This window comes from Anoplophora glabripennis, unplaced genomic scaffold (assembly GCF_000390285.2).
Source record: "Anoplophora glabripennis isolate ALB-LARVAE unplaced genomic scaffold, Agla_2.0 scaffold452, whole genome shotgun sequence".
In the NCBI taxonomy this organism is placed as follows: Eukaryota; Metazoa; Arthropoda; class Insecta; order Coleoptera; family Cerambycidae; genus Anoplophora; species Anoplophora glabripennis.
Window position 1 is genome coordinate 115,749 of NW_019416538.1, and position 24,777 is coordinate 140,525.

Genomic DNA, 24,777 nt, shown 5'->3' on the forward strand with positions numbered 1-24,777 from the left:
TATAGAAGTACGCGAAATGGAGATATAAATTATGTAACAATACTAAATGGAACTGTAGCGGCCTTGCTGAGATATGAGCGTTATTGATCTGTTCTGGTTGTTACCAATACTTATGTTGACTTATGAAAATAATTCAGTATTAATCTTCGGCTAGGTACTGTAGATGAAAGCATGGCGGTTAGTACAGATAAAGACGTTTGTGAAACTATAATAGCCTTTATTGTTCAAGATAAACAACCAATCGTTAAATATAACATTTTTAATTTACTTACATTATAAAATAATAATTAATTACAGCAGTACAGAAATATACAAATCAGTTCTTTTCGTTTTACAGATATCAGTACAAAAGGAAATCACAATTTGTTTCAATCAGTACAATATTTCTCTAAGTTTATTACCTACAACGAATAATATTCGATAAATATATCTAATTATACAAGAATACAAAAATTTACTATGCCAACATGATTTCAATAAGTTTTTTTCTATAAAATTTCAATTTAAGAACGTTGTTTTCTAAAAAACTAAATTGAAGAAGCTCCCTACCCCTGATTAAACCCTCTCTCCTTTATCTCAATGTTTTCCTGTTCCTTGCCGATGAGGAACTGCTGGATTTCTTCCAGCGTTTTCCCCTTAGTTTCCGGCACATACTTAATAACGAATATCAGACCGATCAAGCTGCAAACTGAGAAACAAAAGAACGGCACTGTCATAGTGCCGAATTCGTCCATAGCTATTTGGAAAAACTTCGAGACTATCGTACCCATCATAACAGAAAAGCTGTCAGCTATGCATAAAGCTTTGGCCTTTACACTTGTTGGAAACAGCTCACTTAAAACAGAAACAGGCCCAAAAGACAGTCCAATACTGAACAATATGTTGTACGATACAAGAGCAGTGATTGGCAGCCAGTCTAGAGTCTCCGTGCTTCCAAAGTTGTAGTCTTTCATGTAAAAGAACAGGGCTAACAGAAAAACTGAGATAGCACAACCAGCGGTGGAAGTTATCATCAACAATCTTTTCCCGAACCTGTCTACGATGAAAATAGTTGTTATAGCCACGGCTATTAGTTCTACACTGCAGTAGATGATTACTGACAACGTAGCGTCGATGCTGGTACCAGCCTCTTTGAAGATAGTCTCCGTGTAAAACAAGCAAGGGTTCTTTCCACTCAATTTATTGGTCAAGCAAAGGATGAGGAAGATACAGCAAGCCTTCCTGTTGCTGGACACTGTGAACAAATCGAAAAATCCTGGTTTCTCGTTTCGTTCTTGCCTGATGACGGCTTTGCACAACGCATCCATTTCATCGTCAACACTTGAAGTCCCTCTCAGTATTTCCAAAGAATTCTTAGCTTCTTTGTGGTTGTGTTTCTTGATATAATAGTACGGTGACTCGGGCATGAAGACGAAAGTAACGAAATGAACGAGGGGAACCGCAGCACAAATCAAACTTGAAGTGAATATATCCATCGTAGACCCTATGACGTTTATGAACAAAGTCCCAGTGATGGCGAATATGGCTATAGTCGCTGTGAGGAATCCTCTAATCTTAGGATCCGAAATTTCTCCAATGTACATCGGAAGCGTCGTATACAACGCTCCCTCAGTCCCTCCTATGATGAACCTCAAGCTGGTTATATACCAAATGGAATTGGCAAAGGCTATGGCAACAAAGCAAGCGAATACTATGGGGGCCATCAGTAAAGTGGTGTTCTTCCTTCCTATTTTGTCGGCCAAAATAGCAGCTAAGACTGCTCCGAAAGGTGACCCCAACAGCGGTGCTACAGCACACCAGGAACCGTCGTCGCTCGTGGTAGGGATTGTTGAAGAGTTTGATGTCAGTTTGGGGATATAGGGAGAGGTCCAGCCTAGGTTTATCCCTGAACTCATTACTGAGAAGGCGCCTAGAAAATTTTTATCATTTTACGTTTATCTAGTAACTTATTTTTGCGATATAAAACTAATGTTTAATTCCTTACAATAATCTGTACTATTAAACAGCTGTTACAGTGCCTATCAATCTAAATTTATATTTGAAAACAACCAAGGCATCCTGATAACTCAAAAGTAAATAATGCTTAATTATATTTGAGCTAAAAGATAACAATAGATTACAACTGAGGTTTTTGGCATTTGATGTGGAAAATAAAGCTTGGATTTTACAGGACAGGTAGTATAATTTATTATTACAAGAATAATGCAAACAGAATTAAGAGAAAGGTAGGACTATTATGATTTTACAGGGTGTAAAAATATTTCCAGAGACGATTCCTTGGATTATTTTAAGAAAAAACGTTCATACTGTCCCAAAAGCCGAAATGCAGGATGTTTAAAATATATAATTTTTAACGTAGAGTAATGAAACTGATTTAATTAAGTAAAGGTACAAATTTTCTGAATTTTTAAATAATTATCTTAACCAGTAGCTGAGATAAAGGGAGGTTGAGGGAGAGGTATAAAATGTTTTGTTAAAATGCAGTTTTAAATATAATGACACCATTAAAAGTCCAAAAAAGCATAGGCATATATTTTTTTAGAAAATATCTTCAGAAATTGGGTGAAAAAAATTGTACAGAATTTTTTCCTTGAACTAAGAACTCAGAATTGACTAGTTTTCTGAATAAAATCCAAGAAAACTTATTTCTAAGAAAACAAACAGAATTTAAATGCACTGATCAAATTTGCAAGGCCACACTGAGGCTCTTAGACACAATGTCTCTCGGTATTTCCGCCACTGATTGACATATTTAATGAATTTTTGTCTCTACTTAGTTAATTCACTAGCCCAAGTTTCAACAGTCTTCGTCAAATATCTTCAGAGACATTTTTCGAAAATTATAACACACACATGTTTAGGACATAGGTTTATATGAATTTTTTTCGTAAATCGATTTAAGGAAATATTTTTACGTATATCCTTTTTTACAGGCCTTTATAAAATATGGAGTTTTTTAAATTATTTTAATTTGATGAAAACTATCATCAGAATTTTGCATTTCCCTCGAAACCCAGAAAATTTTTTTATATTCAAAAAGGATAATAAAAATGAACCTATTTATTTATTTTTGTTATTCTATTTCTTTGTGGTCGCCCTACCGCTACCTAACAACTTGCACATACCATAAAATAAACTTTTATTAAAAAACGAATGTATGTATTTCATTGTATTTCATTTGTTTGAAAATAATCTGTGCAAGGTACCTGCAATCGTCGCTAAATACTGAAAAACGCTGCCCTTGTTATAAAAAAATCGTTTCTTCAGGTCGAGCACCATGTTTCTGCCTTCAAGTAAACCACTGAAATAAAAGTTGTAAATCGGCAAACGCCTTTTAAAGTACCTACTCTCCTCATAAAATTCTAATTTTAAGTGCAATTTTTTAAACGTTATCTTTCCTCAAATATTTACTTGGGGATTGATGGAACAACATCATAATACGTGACAAAAAGAGAATTTAAAATAAAAGACATTGTTAATAGCTTACCTTGATTTATTAAGCGATTTTTCTTTCTTAGGGTGCTTTAATGTTATTGTACTGGCAGTTTCCATAAACATACTACGTTTGAGATAGTTGTACGTCATTTAAAATGTACACTTAGCTAATTCTAGCTGTGTCTAGACATTTTTATAAATTATCTTTCGGAAATTTATTGTCACTTAATTGAAAGTTAAAGGCAGAACAAAGACAAGTCTATTTATTTTCTCAATAGGTAAATTTCGGTGTCGCTACAACACTTTAAGGATTAGTACATCCTTAAGACTTATCACCAACTCGGTTTCTTTACAAATTGCTGCGGGTATATCTCGGTTGATAACTCCAAAGGACACTCTTAAGTGCTGTGACTGATTAAGACTCAATTAACACTCGGGCTCTGAAAAATGATCCCGTCCTCGGGTCTTAGCATATACTTAAAAATTTTCTATAAATCACACAGGCCAGCGACACAAATCTACTACCGTTCGACTTGTTAAAGTGTACCGCACGATAATATGACTTTAAAAAGATTATTAAAGAACCCAAAGATGATCTGCTTTTGGCGAATCGTTCACGGTGTTCTATAGTTTTTGCTGGCGGTTATAATAATGCATACTGCATTTATTTACCATAAAATACAGACTTATCGAGAAATAGTTAACAATTTAAAAACTATAATAGTTTAAATTTCAAAAATCTTTCTGTTTTGTATTGTTTGAAAGACGTTTTTTACATATCAACGTCGCCTGTCGCTGTGACTTCCTCTTTACTCCTCTGTTGTCCAAACGGTAGATACATCTATTAATTCATACAAGGATAAGATCGCAAAAAAACACGGTCGGCAGTCGCTTATTCCTGGTAATAACTGCCTCAATAAACAATGTGTCGTTTGAATTTTTTGTTCCATTTTGATTTATAGACAACGTGCCCACTCACAATGGCTTGTTATTAATTAATATCAGTCTCCAAAGCTCGCCTAGATTTGAATTAACCGGGCGCATATTTTTGTAAGTAGCTTGTTGAAATTCTATCAACAGGTTAGAACAAAGGATGACGCCAAGTCTTCACACCGAACTATTTTTGTACGAAGCCATTTTCTTACGCCTGTTTACTTTTATATAGTGGGTTTGACATCCATCTGTGTATTTTGTGGTGCACTATAAACGTAATTAGAGTCATGGGAATTACCTAATTTTATATTCGATATACCAAGAGGACACCACTGGTGCCTACAGTACTTAAACATCCTTTTTATTAAAAAAAAACTGTGACTGGAGTAATTAAATGTAATAAAACTTGGTAAAAAGACACGAAACGTGCGAAAGGTCTCATATCAGAAGTAGTTTTAATGTTTTATAAAGATTAGGAAGAAGGCAATTTTTATTTTTATGCCTCATACTTTTAGCAATAAAATAAGTGTTGTTTATAGTCGAGCAGCGTTCTTGGAATGGAACAAAGGTCCTATAAAAGAGCATTAATGTACTGAGACTTATAATTGCTTCGTGTTTTTAAGCGACAGGGAGATCGAGTTATATCAGGAAGATTTAATACAAAAAAAAAAACAGGAAATATTTTCTTTATTATAAAACGTAAAACTACAAAAAAAAACATAACTAGTCATTTACACTACAAAGTATTAAAAGCCATAACTCCTCAGATGATTAAAAAATATCTACATCAGTGATTTTTTTGGACTTTTGATGGTTACATCGTATTGAATTTCAAACAGAAAATTCTTATACATTCTTTTTGTGGCATGGATAGTTTTCGAGCTTTTTGATTAAAAAAATAGCTTTCCGAAAGAGATTTGCAAGACCTAGACATAAAAGAATCATTAAATTATCGTATATATTCCAAAAGGGAGCCAATATGAAGAGAAGTTTTGAAAATTATAAAGAAAGTGTAATTAAAAGGAATAAGGAGAACAACAACTTATTAAGATCGAGCCAATTAATGGCCTTATGGAACTTATTTTCTGTTTGGAAATCACATTTGCATTAAATGCTAAATAAAATAAATCAAGTTTTATATCACCTTGGAATGGAAAAATTCAAAAACTCGAAATTAATGTTTTTAGATTAATGCCCTGACTTCCAATATGGTACAATATTAACACCTATGTTTAAAAAAATTGCATTATACAAGTTGTGTATCCTTAGATGGTACTGCTCTCTTATTGTTGATTTCTTTAGATAGGTAAAATAATTATTGACACAAGTGTTGCATATCATGGATGAGGATGCCATTAGTAGTGCTCATATTTGTGACACAAGGTGTTCAAAAAAATTAACACAATGTAAAATTGCTGGAACCTCAAAAAAAAATTTAAAAAATTACAATGGGTTACTCTGATATTTGGAGGAAGAATCCCGTCAACGAATACTAAAAAATATTATTAGAAACCTTAGGTGGCCAGAAAACAGCCCCGATCTCATTGTCAGTCCTTTAGACATATATTTTTTAAAGACCTGAAACTTTACAAGTATTGAAAGAAAAATACAGGATGAAATGCTTGATAATTTTGAATTTGTTTTTGAAGCAATTAATAGTAAATTAAAACATATTTTCAACTGTATCATCACAACTACTTGCATGTTGATTTGTAAAAATTGTAGGTATATTAATGTTATTTCGTTTTTAAGTATTCTCCTTATGTTGTTGTAAAGGTTAGTTATAAAAATCGTTGTTTGTTATTTTCATAAGGATGAATTTTAATTTTTTAATGATTTTTTTTATTTTAAACATATTTTATGCCAGCAAATTTTGATGTCAAATGAAATAAAAGTCCATTTGTATTTAAAGTTTCTTTCTATATTTAATTTTTAAACCTATAAGTGGATGTCAAAATACAATAAAAGCATGTACCTACAATCTGCGACGTACTAATAACCCACCTTGTATATTAAATAAATTTATCGTCATCATCAAATATTAAAAAAATTATATTACAAGCTGTTTAAAATCTCATTACGAATTTTGTTTATTTGGAAATATATTTTCTGCAGTATTTCAATACCAAAAAATGAAAATAGTAGGTAGTTAATTAACGAAATTATGATTAAATAACTTAATTGTAACACCGCTGCAGAATATCATATGAAACTACATAGATATTCGTTGATTCTTTAAAAACATTTTTATCAATACCTACATCAAACATTTAAGTAAATACAGTAACGCAAAAACAGATATTGATAAAAAAGTGTACAAAAGAAATCCGTAAGTACCTACGTCTGGCAACATTACCAAAGTCTTGTTTATATGTCGCTAGGATACGCGTGGGTATGCGGGCCGCTGTATTTGATTCTTCCTAAAATTCTGCTGGTGGTGTACTCTACCGGCAATTCGGAAATTTAAAACTGCTGGCATATTCCAGTAGCGGTCTGTGGCGATAGCTATTTTGTCTGTGGTACATCACATGTTGATAACACTGGCTTGCGATTCGAATAAAAATCGAAATGAAATAAAAATTTACATCAGGACTGAATTTTCCGTGTACTTGCCAAAAATTGGTCTCTCATATCGTTCTTATCGTCAAGTCCTCAATTGCAAGACGAGCCGGAGCCATCCTTAGGAATCGCATGTCTCGCGCAATTTGCAATAACTCAATCAGCTGCTCGGCTGCGTCAAATTTGGGCAATCTCCATTGAATTTTCGCCAGTACGCGCACACCGCTGAATAAAACATAATTTCAGATAAACTTGATATAAGACTCACCCCGGGCTAGTATTGTAATAATGTTTAATAAGTGGCCGATTACAGGGTTTACCGATGGTAATAGCCGATCAACTCACCTCCGATCCGCGATCTCAGTCTGTCGCGCGCCTCGGCCGGTAACGTTATCTGCCTTATCGATGGGGGTGTGCCCGCACAGTAGCGGGCCCCCGGCTACCACATGCAAATGCACTTTTACATTTTACACAAAATGCCGACAGATACGGAGGTTTAACAATTCTTTCGAATAATGCTTTCGAGCTCCTGGGTTTCGTAATGGCCCGCTGGTCGGTGGATCGTGGCTCGAAGCGCTCCTGGAACTTTAAAAACAACAACTGTTACGTTACGTCGTCGGGTGATCGGCCCCGTATAAAGCTGGTGTTAGAGGTATCCTAATTTTATAGCACAAGGTGTCCCGTTAGTGAAACACAACCGATCAGACTCATAATTTCAGAAGTGTTTATGAGATTTCAAAAATAATGGTTTTCCACAATCACTGCGGAATAAAAAATCACAATTATATGGCACATCTAATGTAACCACAAAACGCCATTATCATTTCTTTTGATAGATAAATTATTGACTATAATTTACATTTCCTTATTAAAATAGGCGATAAATACTTTTACACCATGAAAATTAGCGAAAATAAAAGAGAAACTCGAAAAAAGTCTTATCCGCGAGAAAGGAACATAATACAAGACATCTCTCGTCTCGTGAGTCAAAAACTTTTATTAGCTAACTTTTCCATTTAAACAAATAAGTGAGGAAAACAGTTTTTTCACGAATGTATAAATCATTACCATGGAAAATACTTTACAGCACTATACTTTCTCTAAACTGACAGATAAATAGGTCTTTTTTAAATATGCAACTATTTATTTTTTATTGTTTTTGATAATTCTTCAAAATATGTCAATAATATTATTACTGGATCCAGCCGTCTGCCAATATATTCATTATAATTATTGTTTATATCACAAGAGGCACAACGTTAAGTATATAAGCCAGGTTATCGAAAGTAAATAAACATGGTCTTGTGGCTCAAAGCGTTACGCGTTGTCATACTAATCTAAAGGTCCGGGGTTCGATCCCTGATGAGGTATGGTTTTTTTTCAATTAATATAATATTTCGAATGTAATTTTTCAGCGTCCACATTTCAAGACAAATATTTCCATACTAGTTGCTGGTCACGAAGTGAATAATTTCTCACAGTGTTGCCAAATATCTGCTGATTTGAGGCGCGTTAGATTGCTTGTTAAATTCGGCCAGAAAATCATGAAATATAAAATACAGATAAGTAGGTGTAGACCAAGCAAATCCGCGAGATTATTGTAAAATTATCTAAAGGAACATAATACAAGACATCTCATCTCGTGAGTCAAAAACCTTCATTAGCTAACTTTTCTATTTAAACAAATAGGTGAGGAAAACAGTTTTTTCACTTTGCAGGGAAAACCATCAATTTTAGCGAAAAGTGACTCACAGACAGCTTCTAGGGAGTAAAATTATCTACAAAATGAGACTTGTTCAATTAAAATCGGTTAATAAACAAATAAGTTATTGCAAAAAAACAAGAAAAGTGCCCATTTTTTTAATACTTATCTTGGCTCCTGTTGGTTGTAGAGGGTACTTTTTTATTTTAAAACTGTATTTTTTTGCCAGCTATCCATTGCATCTATTTTCGGTGAGATAGCATAAATAGCAACAATGTTATTCAAATTGTTTATAAGCGAAAAACGCACGGTTTTTTAATGCACAATTTGAGAATGTTAATGTCAAAAAAACGGTGATATTTTTTAATAGGTCACTTAATTACGTCTTTAAGATTGCAATGACACTTTCAGAATCATGTTTGGTTGAAAATTAACGCCTGTACAGAGGCTTAAAGTTCATAACTTTTGGAGCCTCCGTTATAAACAAATTGAATTGTGCGAAAACTATTGCACCTACAGCGCCCACTTTTGGCACACTGTTAAAGTATGACAAAACCCTCAACTTGTCATAGGTTTTATAAAATTTTAACAATAAATGCGATAGTTATAAACAAATTAAAATATGGGCACTTTATTGTTTTTTGCAATAACTTTTTTGTTTAATAACCGATTTTAATTTAACAAGTCTCATTTTCTAGATAATTTTGCTTCCCTACAAGCTGCCTGCGAGTCACTTTTCGCTAAAATTGATGGTTTTCCCTGCAAAGTGAAAAAACTGTTTTCCTCACTTATTTGTTTAAATAGAAAAGTTAGCTAATAAAAGTTTTTGACTCACGAGATGAGAGATGTCTTGTATTATGTTCCTTTAGACAATTTTACAATAATCTCGCGGATAGGACTTTTTCCGAGTAAACATTTAATTTGCTTGGTCTATTTGAAAACATTTGCATGATCCCAAAAAGCATACTTCCTTGGAAAAACAATCCGTTTCGATTCGGACAACTCAATTAAAATCGACAGCTGCTATTAGCATGTCCAGAACCAACGACCGCGTCATTTCTATTCAAAACAGATGCCATCCATCAGCAATTTTCGATTACGGACCTATTTAACGTTGTAGAATGTCACCTAGACAAGATGCCGTCGCCCACCATCTAATTTAATAATATTTGAACCCATAAATTACCGACGAAAATACGTTTTGTCTCCCATGACATATTACCAACTAATTGCGGCTGCAAAAAAAATTCTTACTGCGTCGTTTATTTCGTCCCACCGCGATTTTTTCCCCACTGTTTTTATCGATTTTCATTTAATGATGGCCATTTCCAACGTGATCGATTTCGTCGTGTCATACCGAGTGTTCCCGTCGCATTTTATCGCGACGAAATTCATTAGGATTAATGATCTGATTCGGTTTTGCATATCTGAACCGGTGGAAGTAAAAACTTCTGATAGAATAATTTACGAGGCGTAGTGCCGTGGTGGGAGGCTTTTTGCGCTAGGGGTTATGTCAATGACTCCAAGGCGAGTATTTAAATATCCCCTTCGTACGGCCGACGGATCATTATTCACGCTGTCTATGTTTTTGGCGATAATTCGAAGCCAACCAGGTCCCGCTCTGGTAGCGCCTTCCGTATAGTCGCGATTTCCCAGAACCACAGCTTCTAATAAGCCTAATATTGGAGTTGTCAAAATAGTGATTAGTCATCAATTTTTTTGAAAAGTCTTCATTTGTAAGTACGTACGTATTTATCCCTGTATCAGGAAAATAAGTTAAAATCTATATTTCGAATACAATTAGCTGATTCGCTTTCCACAAATTGTAATTTTCTACATTATTAGAAGTTGTTTATTTGCGGCATACCTTTCGTTTGTAGCCAACAAGCATCCAAGTTCACAGAAATATCTCTAACCGTTCAACTAAATAATTTTTTGGTTAGGCAATACTATTTTCTTGAAAATAATCCTTGCCTCATACATATCACTTGACTATAAAATAACTTTAACCGAACCTTACTACGGCAAGTAGTTTAACAAGCGGGGCCAGTACGGTCCTGTCCCATTTATATAAATGACATCCCCGCATTGTTCCAACCGGGCAATTATCGCTAACAAGTCATCGATCAAGTCAACAAACTGATTTAAATTCAAGTTTACTGATTTTTAAACAAGGCGTATCCCGCTTTTTAACGTAAACCATTAGTTAAGCGGTCGAAAAAAAACCACCGCAATTAAAAGCATATTTCTAATTAATCAGAAAAGAGGAACTTATTAGGGAACTGGGAGTCTTGCAGCGTGTCTACTATTCAGCCGACTACGCATAGCGACGATGTAGGAAATACATTATTAATTTGTTGACGTATGTCATTGCGATGTACATCGTAAGCGGGAGCCGTTAAAAAAACGCTTCAGTTGCTAGTACAGATATACTCCACTTAATTATAGGATAATTGTGACTGCCGTTCGCTGTAAATCAACTGGGATGACCGCCAAGACAAACTCGGTGTTCTCTAACTGGTAAAGATACCATTACGGTTTAAAAAGTAAACCTGCACAGGAAAAAGACTTGTCCCGTCGTTTTAACACTTGTTACAGACTGTGTATCACTGTGTTTCGTGGACTTGGTACAAGTGGAAGAGGTTCGCAGCTGCTCCTGCTTCGATGTCTTTGATTTAAATTTATATTTACACTTTTGTTCGTATATTTACATCAAATATAGTAAAAACACATAAAACATTTGAAAATGCAACAGTATACCTATCGTTAAAATAAAGTATACACTCACAAGCGTGATTTTACAGAACGTATTGTATGTGATCAGTTGATTCAGTGTAATGTGCCAAAAGGAAAGCGATAACTTTTGACTAAGAAGTTGAAAACGTAGCAACTCTCCTATAGTTTCCACAACAATGTTTAGAGGATTATGTGACAGAAAGCGCGTGTCCTATCCACCTACAAATGTTGGGGACCGCTGGCGTTCTAAGATCCCCTCCCGGATCGCGTTTCAAAGTATTCACTCGGTGTAATTGTTATGTGTCATAAAAAGCTGTACGGACATGTTTGTCCTCCTCAGATGCTCCGTTGGTAATTGTGTAAACCAGCTGTGTGAATTCGCCGCAAATGACTTAATCTCCACATTTCCCCGAATCGGGCGCCTTTACCATTAAAACCCCATATTAGAATGACACATGCGCACGGCCAGGCATTCCTCGTTGAACGTTTTCATGGAAGACTCCTTAATGCCCACATCAAATCACGGCCTACTAGGTATGTCATACCTCTTAGCGGAGGAACAAGAGACGCGAGTAATTACAGCGGTTATTATTTGCTTAACATTTCAATTTATCTCCTAACTATATCCTGTTCTGCTCCGGTTACAGAATCTCGGGCTAATTATATCGCTTTTTAAATGGTATTATATTAATTGGTAATGTTAATACACATAGTCATTACCCTCTGTGCAGCTGCGGGTCCGGGGCCTTATCACTTGATGGTATCGGCTTTAACTGGACAAAAATCGCGGTTAATCAGCGTTTTAACTAACCGTCTTCCAGTTATTAAATTCCATAAGTTTTTTCGTTCAAGGCATCCAGGAAGTTCAATTTCTTCCCCAGCGAGTTCTTAGACCTTCAGTGTCGATTCTTCTTGAAAGGAGTTTGATTGCCGAAAACATTGTACTTATTTAATATTGAGTGAAAATGTACTCAATAATTTCACTGAATGTATCCGAACCTTTCTTGCTTTCACTCACACCAATTTTTTTACACTGCATAATAATGTAATGTGTACAGATATGCTCTGTCCACAAGATTCAGGGTGTAGAATTTGAATAAAAATGCGTTAGTCAGTGGTGGAGACATCGGAGTCGCTACCACTCAGAACCCCAGAAATTCGAAAAAGTTGAACAAATAGTCCGGACAAAATAGACATTTCAAATAACGAAAATTCCTCAAATTTTGACCTTTGACCTCGAATAACTTTTTTAGCACACATGGGATCGATGGGGACTTTTGGCACTTTATTTCTAATGGTGTACCCAAGGTCTCCACCAACATTTAGCTCTGTCGGAATTTTCGTTATTTGACCACTATTTTTATGTCTAATTTGACCGGACTAAAATTTTTGCCTAGCCCTAGTTAGTGGGCAACCAAAAAATAGTTCTATTAACAGCAATATTAGAAACTTGAAAACGTAATAGCGAGCGAAGTAAGCAATCAATAATAGTTATATCATATTTTAAGGAATTTAGCCAGGAGCTCGGCTGTAATTAACAAAATCATTCATCAATAAACCTCGGTGGATAATTAACGATTCGTCTCAGCCGGCAATCGCTTTCGACTCTGTTCTGGTGTCGCCCCCGACCGTCCGATAACGGGAGCCGCCGAAAAAGCCGAAAAACAGCGAAATTAGTCTCGGGGAAACGCATGGGTAAGTGAAAGGTGGACCGAAAAGCCCTCAGCACACCGACTTTTTCATTCCGTGGCGGTGAACTTTTCTGTGGAATTCACTCAGCCAAAACAGCTCGGAATTACACTTACGGAATCGGCCTTTTTGTGTTTGTAATTAATTTCGGTCGATCGACGGCGACAAAGCGACACGCATTTTGGACAATCGGAAACTACTCGGTGTTTTAGGCCGGCGATCTGTTCCAAGTCGATGGTCGCGTGAAAATTTTACGATCGGAATTTCTTGGACTGAAACATTGGGAGTTGGGCAAGAGAGCCTAAAGCTTCATTAGTCTGTGAATTCAAATAAAAAAATATAGATTTTATTTATTTAAAACATCTAACGGGCTGAAAACCCAGTAACGGAATAAGTTCCAGCAGAAACAAAAAAGATTAACAAAACCTGCAGTGTTGTCACTTATAATGTATAAAACGAACAATTGTCAAATTGGATTAAAACTGATCAAACAGGTGCAAAAAAAATATATGATCAAACAAAAATAGACAATGGTAGACACATTCATAAATTTTTCAAGATTTCTTTGGAAGAAGACTTAAAGAAACCTCTTTCGCACACTCCAGTATCTTCTCAGGTTCTCAGGTACACCTAAATCTTCATTAGATTCCTCACTCACTCCTGTTGATATTAATAAGTAAACATATGAGACGTCAATGCTTTTTCTTAGGTGTCATATTTTTTTATAATTATGCGATTAAAAATACAAACTGAAATGGGGTGGAGCACCATCGTGCATAAAATACATTTGCAACCTTCATGGCAATGGGATGTCTTCCAAAAGTATGGGCAATTCATATTCAAGAAAATGCATTACCGTTGGCAAGGCCATAAAGAAAATGCATATCGCACATTTCACTATTTGTGTAATTTTCACAAGCAGGAATTGACAACTACACAGTTCAATTACTTATTAAAATCACACACTTAAGCTATTAATTTTTTGTTCGAAAACGAAGCAAGATATCAAAAAAAGTGAAGAAACAAAAAGTTGTATATTTTATTGCATAATTAGAAAAACATGTGACACCTGAGAAAAAGCAGTGACGTCTCATATGTTTACTTATCAATATCAACAGGAGTGAGTCCCCGGATGTCGCTGGAATAGATAAAATAAATCATGTCAGAAGACGCTACCGTTTTTATAAACAAACATACCAAATTTCAAAAAAATCGGAATTAGGGTTATCCAGATATTAGTAAAAACCTTGTATTTTCTCTAAATTTCAACACCCTGTATCTCCGATACGAAGCATTTTCGGACATAGATTTATAGGAACTTACTTTCTTTCTTATTTATGGTCAAGAAAACTTGTGTCTTTTTAATCTCGCAAATTTGCATCCGCTCGGCTACTATACACTTCGCCTCGCAAATATAAAATTTGCTGGCCCAAAATTAACACTTTTAATCCTAATATAAGAATATACTATTTACATTATTCCGACTTTCTTTCGGGTTTGATTACAATGTTGTTTATTTGGCTTTGGATTAGTTTAATAAAATATGAATCGTCTACTTTTTGGATCCGGTACGCCACTGGTAAGGGTGACGGCGGTGTTTTTCGAGCGTACCTGTATATTATCCCGGTGAAGCGAATAAATTAATACCTGTGAAATTAGTTATATGCGACGCGGTGTGTTTACGACGACAGGCGTACTGAATTATTTTTGCGCTCATAATTTGAATAAGCATTGAAACCGAATTTATGCCTCGGTTAGTCAGTGAGCTCAAAAATTATTATGTCTTCCTCGGGCGTGTGAAATGTATCGGGTCGACCACCGGCAAATTCTCGTTCTGTGTGCAAATTTCTGCGGGTTTTGTGTATCTCGCATCTATTCGAAATTTGAATACAATTTTGGCGGATGCAAATCCCCTGCCTTTCTTCTTAGAATGTGTACTTATTTGAATTGTTTTGTATGCAGATCCTAGCATTACCATGGTTTACCATAATGTTTGTAATATTGTCCGAGCAAATCTGTAGGCAGTAAATGGAATACAATAGGAGGTGTTACTTTACTTACCTTATTCTTTAGCACTTTATTTTCCACGATATTAGAAGTAAGCCAGACCGCTCGCACAATGCTAATGCCGTACCGTGCCTAATCCCAATAACCTGCCGCATTGTGGCGGATTTTTACGCCTGTTTTATTCAAATTATACGTCATTCATTCCGCCGGCTCCACTTTCAGCGACGCTCTTCTAGCACCAGCGCTGCTGCTCGGCAAAGGGTAACCCGCGGTGATGAATCTCATTCGCTGCCGCAACAATCAAAATAATTTGATTACGACATTTCACATTTCTTATTCCAACTGGAAGAATCTGAATTGACGCTTGTTGTTAACATCTTCACTCATTTGTGCTTAGCCCATAAAACTCGAGCTTGATGCCCTTTCCGCGTCAACAAAATTAAATCCATTGCAGCGAATTCGTATGCTAATGTGACGTAGGACTGGTCTAGGTGATTTCGTAAACGCTCAAACGTTTTATTTAAAAAAAGCCACGGCGACGGTATTGGGTAAAATACACGAAGCGACCCCTCAATAGCCTTGCCGCGTAGGGCCATTGACCACGGAGATGGCGCTGATAGACGAATGGCGTGGGCCTCTGAATGTCGCGTATGGTTAATATATTTCTCCTCTGTCGTTGGCTGTCCATTAAACTAACGGATTCGACCGAGGGTACCTGGGCTCACAAGAGCGGGCTAATCTTGATGGATTGTACGTTTTTATTGAATTTCGACGCCAATAATGAAAAATTTACATGGGGAGGGTGGGTCCGCCTTCGAACGTTGACAAAAGATCCAACAGTCACCCTGAGAAAGGATGCTAACAAACGAAATTTGTCCACGAGCTATCACAATGGGCCTATATTTAATTTATAACTTGTTTTTACATTTTCGTTAAGCATTTGCAGTATAATTTAAGTTTATTTTGTGGTTTTCGACCACAAATCCTCTAAAATAATCGTGCCGAATGTTTGGACTTCTTAAAAAAAAAACAAAAACTCTTAATCTTTCGAAATCTCATCCTAAATTAACGAGTTCAGATCGCAGTTTTTTTTTCTTGGCGACTAGATTCGGTTCGAGATAAAATATTTTCAGTATTATGGTAATGACGCACGTAAAAAAGGACATTAATCGGCTATAATCACTGTAGCCGCATCACAATGACTTTTTATTCGAAATTTTTACGCCAAATGGTAGCAGCCCGCTTTCAGCAACATACCTTTAATTTCAGACCACGGGATCTTGATGGTACCGACGTTATTTATAGCAGAACTAAATAAAATGCATAATTAAGAAGCTGGAACTATAAAATAAGAATCAAGATGAGGTATTAAAAAGGCTCATATATTCCTACATTTGTTATCTGATTTTTCAAGAACAGCCATAGATTTTACAAACAATAAATTTAAATTAATTGAGAAAGAGATTTTTTTGAGCAGCAATGCAGACTTAAGAGCCGTACCTACAAGGACAAAACGATAAATTGGTTGTTTGCCAGGTGCTTAAGATGCAAACAGCAGCTCTGATTTCAGCTTGAAGAGTGCAGTATATTTTTTTACTACACTTTCGAATTTATTTTTTTCGGAAGTTTGGTAAAAATATAGAGAAAAGTAATGTGGCTTTAAGCTGTATGGTACTACATGTTTTTACTACACTTTCGAACTGTACTAACACTCCTTACCTCCAATAAATTGTGGGAAAATGCTACGATATGCAACGTTGTCTTCCTGTAGACGTAGGCGACGATACTCTCCGCAACATTTTAACTAAAATGACTGCCAAGCGAGCTTGAAAAACGGTATAAACTTATGACGGTACTGATTAATTACATCGGTACGACATGCTAAGATTCAAGGATGCTTGGCTCTTTCATATTTAGAGGTTTATTATGATGTGGTAATGCGTCCAATTACTATTAGCTAGCCACGGTTATAAAAAAATATGAAAGTCGTGAGTCACACGTATCTTTGATGTTAGAGCCGACTGAAAAAAGAGCCTAGTTAAGTATCGGTAGCCCGACGTACAATCTCTGGCATCTTTTGCTGAATTTTCCTCAAATTTGAGACTGTATTAAACTGTATTTCAAACGGCATATGTTACAATTAATTATTGACAGTACCAGAAATACAAACGCTTATATTATTAATTGTATCAAGAAATACACTACAAGTACTTAATTCTCTTGTTTCCAAAGCTGCTCTGCTTTTTAAGTTTAGAGAACGACCGTCCAGTGCTATCGCAATGTCGCCAAGGTCTCCCGATGATTGAATATTCATTACATCAATTTTAGTACACCTGTTAGGAATGCGAAATATCACAAGAGTAAAAATAAATAACTAAATAATTGTTTGTAGCACAATTATATTCTACCCTTTTGCATTTTACAAAGTAACGCAAACTCGCTGCTTCTTAGCTCTTTGTGGATCTTTTTCTTAGAGTAGAACATTAAAATAAAGTAAGTAAAGATACCCGAGTCTGATAAAATTATAAAATCAGATTGCCCTAATAACAATTCATTATTTTATAACCAGCTCAGATTAAGTTGTCGTTTGCATACCGAGAGAAATTCTAATTAAATCTCTATTATTAAAAACAATGCTTTAATTTTCAGACGCGTCATATTTTTTTTCCGAGCTACCAGTGCAATTATGGAAAATAAACTGGTTGGTGTATCTGTGTCTAAGTAATAATTACGCCTGTACGCATCTTTCTCATTTAGAAACGACTGGAAGTGCATCTTCTATTCCTCTTAGCGGTGGTAAGACCTTTTTCGCCATCAGTACTCCCGGATACACTGAAACTAATGTTCATTGAAAATACTTGTATTGTAGCAACAGTTATATCGCTAATTGTGTACATTATCATTGTTCAAAGTTAATATGTCGATGATACTCAATTACTCAAACTGTTATAATGTAATTGAGAAAAACACAAAACTTTTGATAATGTAACGAGTTGTAACAGTTAGGCATTAGAGAAATTTTATTACATTCAAAGATGTTCTGTTTTTTCCAAGAGCATCTTGCTTTTCTCATAACGCCCATATGCAAAATAAAAATAATAAAACGGAAAAGATATTTCATTACTCGTTTAAATTTAAATATGTTCATATCAGCCGTTTTTATTTTTTCTTGCCTATATACATTATTCTCCTTATAAACTCAAACCAAACCGGTGTCTCCAAATTCAAACAAATCGTTCTTTCAGTGGGCTCCCTCTACGCCATCAGTATTCCTCCGGTAATGACGAACCTCCCACCTAAGAATCGAGGTATAATCAGTCATGTCCGAGAAAACACCTCTAAACCTCACTCGACCAGGACTTTGATATATTATTTGTGTGAGAAACAGAGATTAAGAACATCCAGGATTTGTTCCTCAAACTGGTCGTGTCGAAATCTCACACATCTTCAGTTTTCATCAAATTGTTCCTTACAAATGCCTTAATAATGATCTGTCGCTTTACCTGGGAGTTAATTTAAAGGAAAATCTAAACGTTTATTTTATTATTACAACGAAAAGAGAGTGGTGTCAATTGTAACAAAAGTTACACTAATCATCATCAGTCTAAAAGTGTCTAAAATATTTTTTCCAGTATTTAATTCAATGCGAAACATAAATTAGATACAAACGTAGGATAAAATGTAATATTCTAGAAATATAAACAATTGACTTCGATATAAGAAACATTAAATGTTTCTTGAACTGTTTTAATTCAATTCATTTATTCAATCATTCGTTTCAGTTGATAGTCTGAATAATGAAGAAGATGAACGTTTGTCAGTAAATTCAATTTAGATGTCAATTGTAACAAGATACAATCGTCACCAATGTGTATGTTACAATTAACGCCCTCAGACATCTTTTTCGATCTATTTGTAAGAAAACAAGCAACATCAAAGTACATAACTAATGTATACGCTTATTATACACTGATGTAAACAGTACAGCTAAAATTTACAGAAATGATATAAATTTAATGGTTGTTGTTGTTACATTATAAAAATACGAATCTGGTTGTTTAAAATACTGAACAAATGAAATACGTTGTAACTAGGGCATTTCTTGTCTTATTACATTTGACGATTGCCAAGCATGTTTGTTACAATTGACACTAATCTTCCCTACATCTTTTTTGTTCCTGTCCAGGAAATTCTAGTAACACCTTCCTTTTTTCCAGGTTTCAGCCACCGACCCAGACTGCGGCGTGAACGCCATGGTGAACTACACCCTCGGAGACGGCTTCGGCAAGCTGAGGGAGTTCAAGATCCGCTCGGACACGGGGGAGATATGCATAAGTTCAGGCCTCGACTACGAGACTAGGAACGTATACGAGTTTCCCGTTATAGCGACGGACAGAGGTAACTAGATGCACAGTCCATTTAACGTCTTGCCTTGTAATAAGTCCTTATTGAAAATACAGTAGTGTGTAGGGTTGGCAATACGGAAACCGGAGTCGAAGGTACAGCGGCGGTCCTGCCTAGAGCTTTTTTTAGGCCCATTGTTGGCAGCGTGTTGTTAAACGGAATTCATGTTCCTATGGCGGACACTAATTAGTATTGTAAATAACTGATTACGTCATTTTCTGAAAGCCTGCCGCACTTCACAGAAGTATTTGCTGGAAAGGTGTGGTTTTATAATGAGTTTGCTACTGCTAGTAGCCGTTTAATTTTCTATATTCAAATTTTCGGACCCGAATCCACTTGAATACATTAGTGCAAATACAAGGGCGTAGCTGAAGGCGAAAAAATGGGTTCTAGAAGTATATTATACTAAAGAAAATATTTTTTTAGTAGTGTTCAGCTGTTTATTAACAACAACATAACTATTGCTTTTTTAGAAAGAGTGAAACTTTTAAAAACATTTTGTAGCCTCCCTGTAGCAATAGTAGAAAGTGAATTTTTAAGAAATACAATCAGAAAGTAACGTTAAGTGCTTTAGCTGTGCTCAGTATAGAGAATTCGTTCCACGAGAATGTTACTCCCTATTTCCGGACCCACGAGCCGCTAATGATCGCAAAAACAGCATAATCCGTCTTATCTATTATCGCAATGGACGTGGCGGTACGCCAATGGTGTTGGCATGCCGGAGCCATAACCCATTAACTATTTATGAAGTGCAAAGAAGGCAAAACAAAGGTAAAAGCACGATGTCATTCGTTACAATCGATACTCACGAAAACGTGAATCTCTATGTTTCAGCGCCAGAAGCGATTTTTATACTGTATACAAGGTGCGCTGAAATTAACTAGTTCTCAGTTGTTGATTTATGACCGCTGAGCTCTACTGTTGTCGGGTTTCAATAGGAAATTTTCAATTTTTTGCGCGCCTTATCGACGCAGATATATTTTACCGACTAATGGCCGGTTTTATTGAAAAAATAGCCGATGTATTGGTTAGATAGCGCGCTTTCAATTCGTACTGATCCTGCGGAGAATCGAAACGGCGTTACTGCTGTTACTTGGCAGAGTGAGTTTCCTTGAGTGGTTTATTTCGCTTTTAAATCACAATTTTTAAAAGTAGTAGATCGTTGTCAATACTATGCCAGCCAAATCTAAATTTGTCCTTAAATTAGCTAAATAGAAAACACTTATTTAACAAATTTAGTAACAAATGTTACAAATCTGTCCCTGTCAATTGTAACAAGTCAAGGTGTGATTGTAACAAGTTGTAAAATGTTAAGTAGATCGTTGTCAATACTATGCCAGCCAAATCTAAATTTGTCCTTAAATTAGCTAAATAGAAAACACTTATTTAACAAATTTAGTAACAAATGTTACAAATCTGTCCCTGTCAATTGTAACAAGTCAAGGTGTGATTGTAACAAGTTGTAAAATGTATTTTATGATGTCTGACTTCAAATTATTATCAAAGAAGCACTCACTCTACTGTTACTATCTACTAACAAAGAAATAATACGTGTTTGGAATAAATAAGTAATTATTATAATAATATGTCTACCAAATAAATATAAATACTTTTTTGAAATATAGAATTAATGGGAATGGCAGTGTAGAGCCACCTTTAGGTTTATTAAATTATTTAGCGCTTTTATCAATGATGGGGCCTTTTACAAGCGAAGTGCAGTAACTGCGTGTGTAGTGCGATTCATCTCGGCAATGGGGAAAATAAGCAGTTTTGGAAATTGCCAGCCATTAACCCATCAAATAACCAATATTTACCATCGCTCGGATATTTTAGGGTACTAATTATAATAATCCCGGTGCGCGACCGCGATGCCGAACAACCGAGTCGTTAATCTTGCGAATTTTATGGAAAACGAAGGCCTCGACGGGCTTTTCAATTTCTGAAATCTACGCACGGCTCAGTGATTTATGTTCGATATTAACAAACAGCGGATTATTTATCAAATCGGCGGCAATAAATCTTATTTCGTTGGTGAGGGTTTGAGATATAATAGAAACATTTACATAAAGTATATAGAAATGTTCTAGTGGAGCTGGCTTGCGTCGATACGTTTCTAGAAATGTTTCCGCAATGCACGATGTACAGGGTGTACAGTTACATCATGTTTAAGCTTTTGAAAACCATCACAAATACCTAGAAAAATATTTGACTTTAATATTAACTAAATACAGGTAAAAATTCACTAAAAATTCCAGAATTTCGATGACGACGAGTGCTTTGGGAAATTCAACTGAAATTATATGTCAAAGAAAAATCTCTTTACAAAAACGTACCTTCCACTTCTTTGTTATAATCTAAAGTACTAAACATTTCATCAAACATTAAACCATCTCCTCTGTTTTAGGCGGCCTGGGAACGACGGCCATGGTGAAAATCCAAATCACCGACGTCAACGACAACCGTCCCATCTTCTACCCCTCGGAATACAACGTTTCGCTCCGCGAAGGAGGCGCCTCATCCTCAGCCACCACACCTGTAGTGGTGGTAGCGGCGACAGATCCGGATTCGGGTAGATTCGGCACCGTAACTTACAAAATAGTAGCAGGAAACGAGGCTGGACTGTTCAGGATAGACAAAAACACCGGGGAGATTTTCATCACCAGGCCAAGTCTTTTATCCACCAGGAGTCAACCCTACCACCACCTCAACATTAGCGCTAGTGACGGGGGTAACCTTAAGTCCGTCAGAGACGCAGAAGTATTCATCAGCGTGATCGATTCTGCTCAGAGACCTCCGATTTTTGAACATCCTAAGTATACTTACGCTGTAAGTGAAAATGTCAGGAGGGACACCATGGTTGGGAACGTGAAGGCTGCCGTCATGGATAATAGTGAGTTTTAAAGCCTTTTTAATCTTCAGTCAACAATAACCAAAAAATTTAGCTGCCAAAATCAATTCCTGGATCAGTTTTTGGATCCAGCCAAAGCTAATTCTAATTATGCTGCACCAAAAAGTTGTCTTTGCTTCATGTAAAAATTCTAGTAAAACTGTTGTAGTAAATTTAAGCTCGGTGCTATGAGATACAACAATATAAATAATTTTTAAGTAAACAGTTGATTTTCAACGCCAACTACTTTAGTTTCAAGACAGTTTGAGTTAGACTGACACACAACTGATTAAGTAATCAGAATTTAAATGAAATGCACATCAACTAATCTCGGATGACGGAAGTTGGTTGCGTCAATTTAATATGCAAATTGTGTATTACGGAACGTACAAAAACGGAAAATGTAAATAATATAATGATATTAAAGGGAAAAGCAGCATCCCAGACCAGATCAAGGCAATACCACTTTTCAAAGTAATCTTAAATTATCTGTTTACAATTAAATATTGTGTCATGCCAATATTTAGGTGTAATATTCAACTGGAAAATGAAAACTTTTGTTCTAGAATTAAAGAAACGTATATTTTTGCTCGATATCAGTACAAGATCAATCCTGTCCAGTTTGATGGTGTCCGAGGCGTCGCACGGACTCCATCATCGTCCGTATATGTCCCCGCAGACTACATTCATTTTAAAACGAAATAAAATTCAGACATAAAACGCAATTAAAAATCGTAAGGTCATTACCTTAATGAAGACAAGGGTTCTTATGATCGAAGGTCTTCCTTTATTGCAATTTTATTGCTTTATCCTCAGTTACTATCAAACGGAACAAAAAAGTAATTATTTTTTTGCGTATTATAATTACTAGTACATAATAGTAGTTGTGCATCAGTTTATGGTCTTATGGGCATATATCATTCCGGCAGACAGATCCATCAGATACGTTGAGATTCCAGGATTTTAGACTGAAGCAAAAAGTATACGCCTTGTTGCGGATAGTACTTCCTTTGTATCATGCGGGAAATTCATTTGCTGCGTTGTTAATTACAAAAAAATTAAAAAAGTGTAAAGAAAATGAATTATGAAATGAAGCAGAGTGAAATCTGGAATTGCTGATCACATCGGTATATTCTGTATGAAAAGCAGCGAAAGCTGATTCCTGAAAACAATCCCAGTCTCGGAGCATCCTTAAATGAAACCGATGCACTTTATTTGGTAGTCTGCAGCAATGCATGGTTGTCCTGTAACTGCATCGCTTTTAAAAGTGACTTGCCGCTTGTCAGTGCCCCCCATCTCCCCTCATAGAATCGACGAGGACTGTCGACGACCCGTTTGGTAAGATTTTGGGGGTTTCAAACAGCAAACCAACTTTTCACCAAAGCCATAAATTTTGTCCCGGTGACGCGTCGATCTGCGGCCTCCAATAGGTGGGTATCAGAGGTATTCGACTGCGTATATAAGACACGTTCCCGCTGGCCTCCTAAATAACAATTAAAGAAACAGTGTGCAAACAAAATAATGATAAATTTATGTGTGTCTAACAAGGTGTGACGGGCATGTCCGTAGAAAAACTCGCCTAGGCAAATATTTTATCCTTTGCGAAACTCCCACGCTTTGTCGCGCTGTTCACCGAGCGGTGCGCTATTTCAGATTTAAAAAAAAGAGCAGAAGTGATGTATGTATCAGGTAGACTTGAAAGGGATTGATATATTGACGAAGGTGCTCGTTAATCAGGGTTTTAATGTAGGCGGAACTTTATTGGTTTTTAATTCGTGGCATTTTTCGAAAATCCACAAAGTAATATGTAAATTTATAGAGGGCGGGTGCTTGGGAGTTGCGCTTTTTCGAGCCATTTAAAATTGTGACAAAAAATCCAGAAAAAAGTATATAAAAAAAATGTAAATGAATACTTTGATTGAAAAGTCTTAATGTTGAGGGCGATCGCGTTGTTCGAGGTATGCTGCCGGTTCCCGCGACATTTTGGGGGCCGCTGGTTGATTTAGAACGGCCGCGGAATGAAAACGAATCGGTCGGGCGGTGCTGCTCGAATACAATGGCCACTTTTCACTTAGCATACTCCCGAAATGTCGTCCGTTAGCGACGGAGACATGCACATACATCCCTTGGAAAATAATTGCCCCCTTGCCCCTCGCGCCTTCCTTCTGTCACAATCGGCCCCGGCCTCGTTTGCCTAAATGCTAATAAGGGCCCCCATACAATTCCCAGCCAGACAAAAACTAGCATGCTATTTATTACTGGCTTTATTGAATTTAATTAATGCCCTGGCGAGAGTTTTTTTTGTTTTCATCGTCGGTGAAATTTAGTGCGGCTCGCGCTCATTTGAATGAGGGTGGACTTTTGTATGTTTAAGATCCACGCTAATTAAGGCAGAGCCAAATTGACGTAAGTGGATTTACGGCGA

The 24,777-nt window shown here is 36.1% G+C and overlaps 2 protein-coding genes across 2 annotated transcripts in view; one reads left to right on the plus strand and one right to left on the minus strand.

The window, feature by feature from the left end:
• Nucleotides 1–221: 221 nt before the first annotated feature.
• Nucleotides 222–6,999, minus strand: LOC108912500 (facilitated trehalose transporter Tret1-like). The gene is made up of 5 exons (XM_018717737.1): nucleotides 6,982–6,999; nucleotides 6,677–6,745; nucleotides 4,212–4,276; nucleotides 3,207–3,301; nucleotides 222–1,909 (listed from the first exon to the last, which is right to left on the minus strand). Exons 1-5 carry the CDS (start codon nucleotides 6,997–6,999, stop codon nucleotides 546–548), a joined length of 1,611 nt encoding a protein of 536 aa, XP_018573253.1. The 3' UTR covers nucleotides 222–545.
• Nucleotides 7,000–11,820: 4,821 nt separating this feature from the next.
• Nucleotides 11,821–24,777, plus strand: part of LOC108912501 (protein dachsous) — a 43,198-nt gene continuing 30,241 nt past the window's right edge. Inside the window, exons 1-3 of the mRNA XM_018717738.1 lie at nucleotides 11,821–11,937; nucleotides 19,279–19,459; nucleotides 21,870–22,355. Of these exons, the coding sequence (XP_018573254.1) occupies nucleotides 11,821–11,937; nucleotides 19,279–19,459; nucleotides 21,870–22,355 (784 nt within the window). The remainder of the gene's footprint in view (nucleotides 11,938–19,278; nucleotides 19,460–21,869; nucleotides 22,356–24,777) is intronic.

What these genes read in the sequence shown, in the direction of transcription:
- LOC108912500 (XM_018717737.1), bottom strand. An exon ending in GCGACAGGCGACGTTGATAT is followed by an intron (nt 3,302 to 4,211) that starts GTAAAAAACGTC and finishes CTTTTATTTCAG; the next exon opens with TGGTTTACTTGAAGGCAGAA. An exon ending in GTATTTAGCGACGATTGCAG is followed by an intron (nt 1,910 to 3,206) that starts GTACCTTGCACA and finishes AAAATTTTCTAG; the next exon opens with GCGCCTTCTCAGTAATGAGT.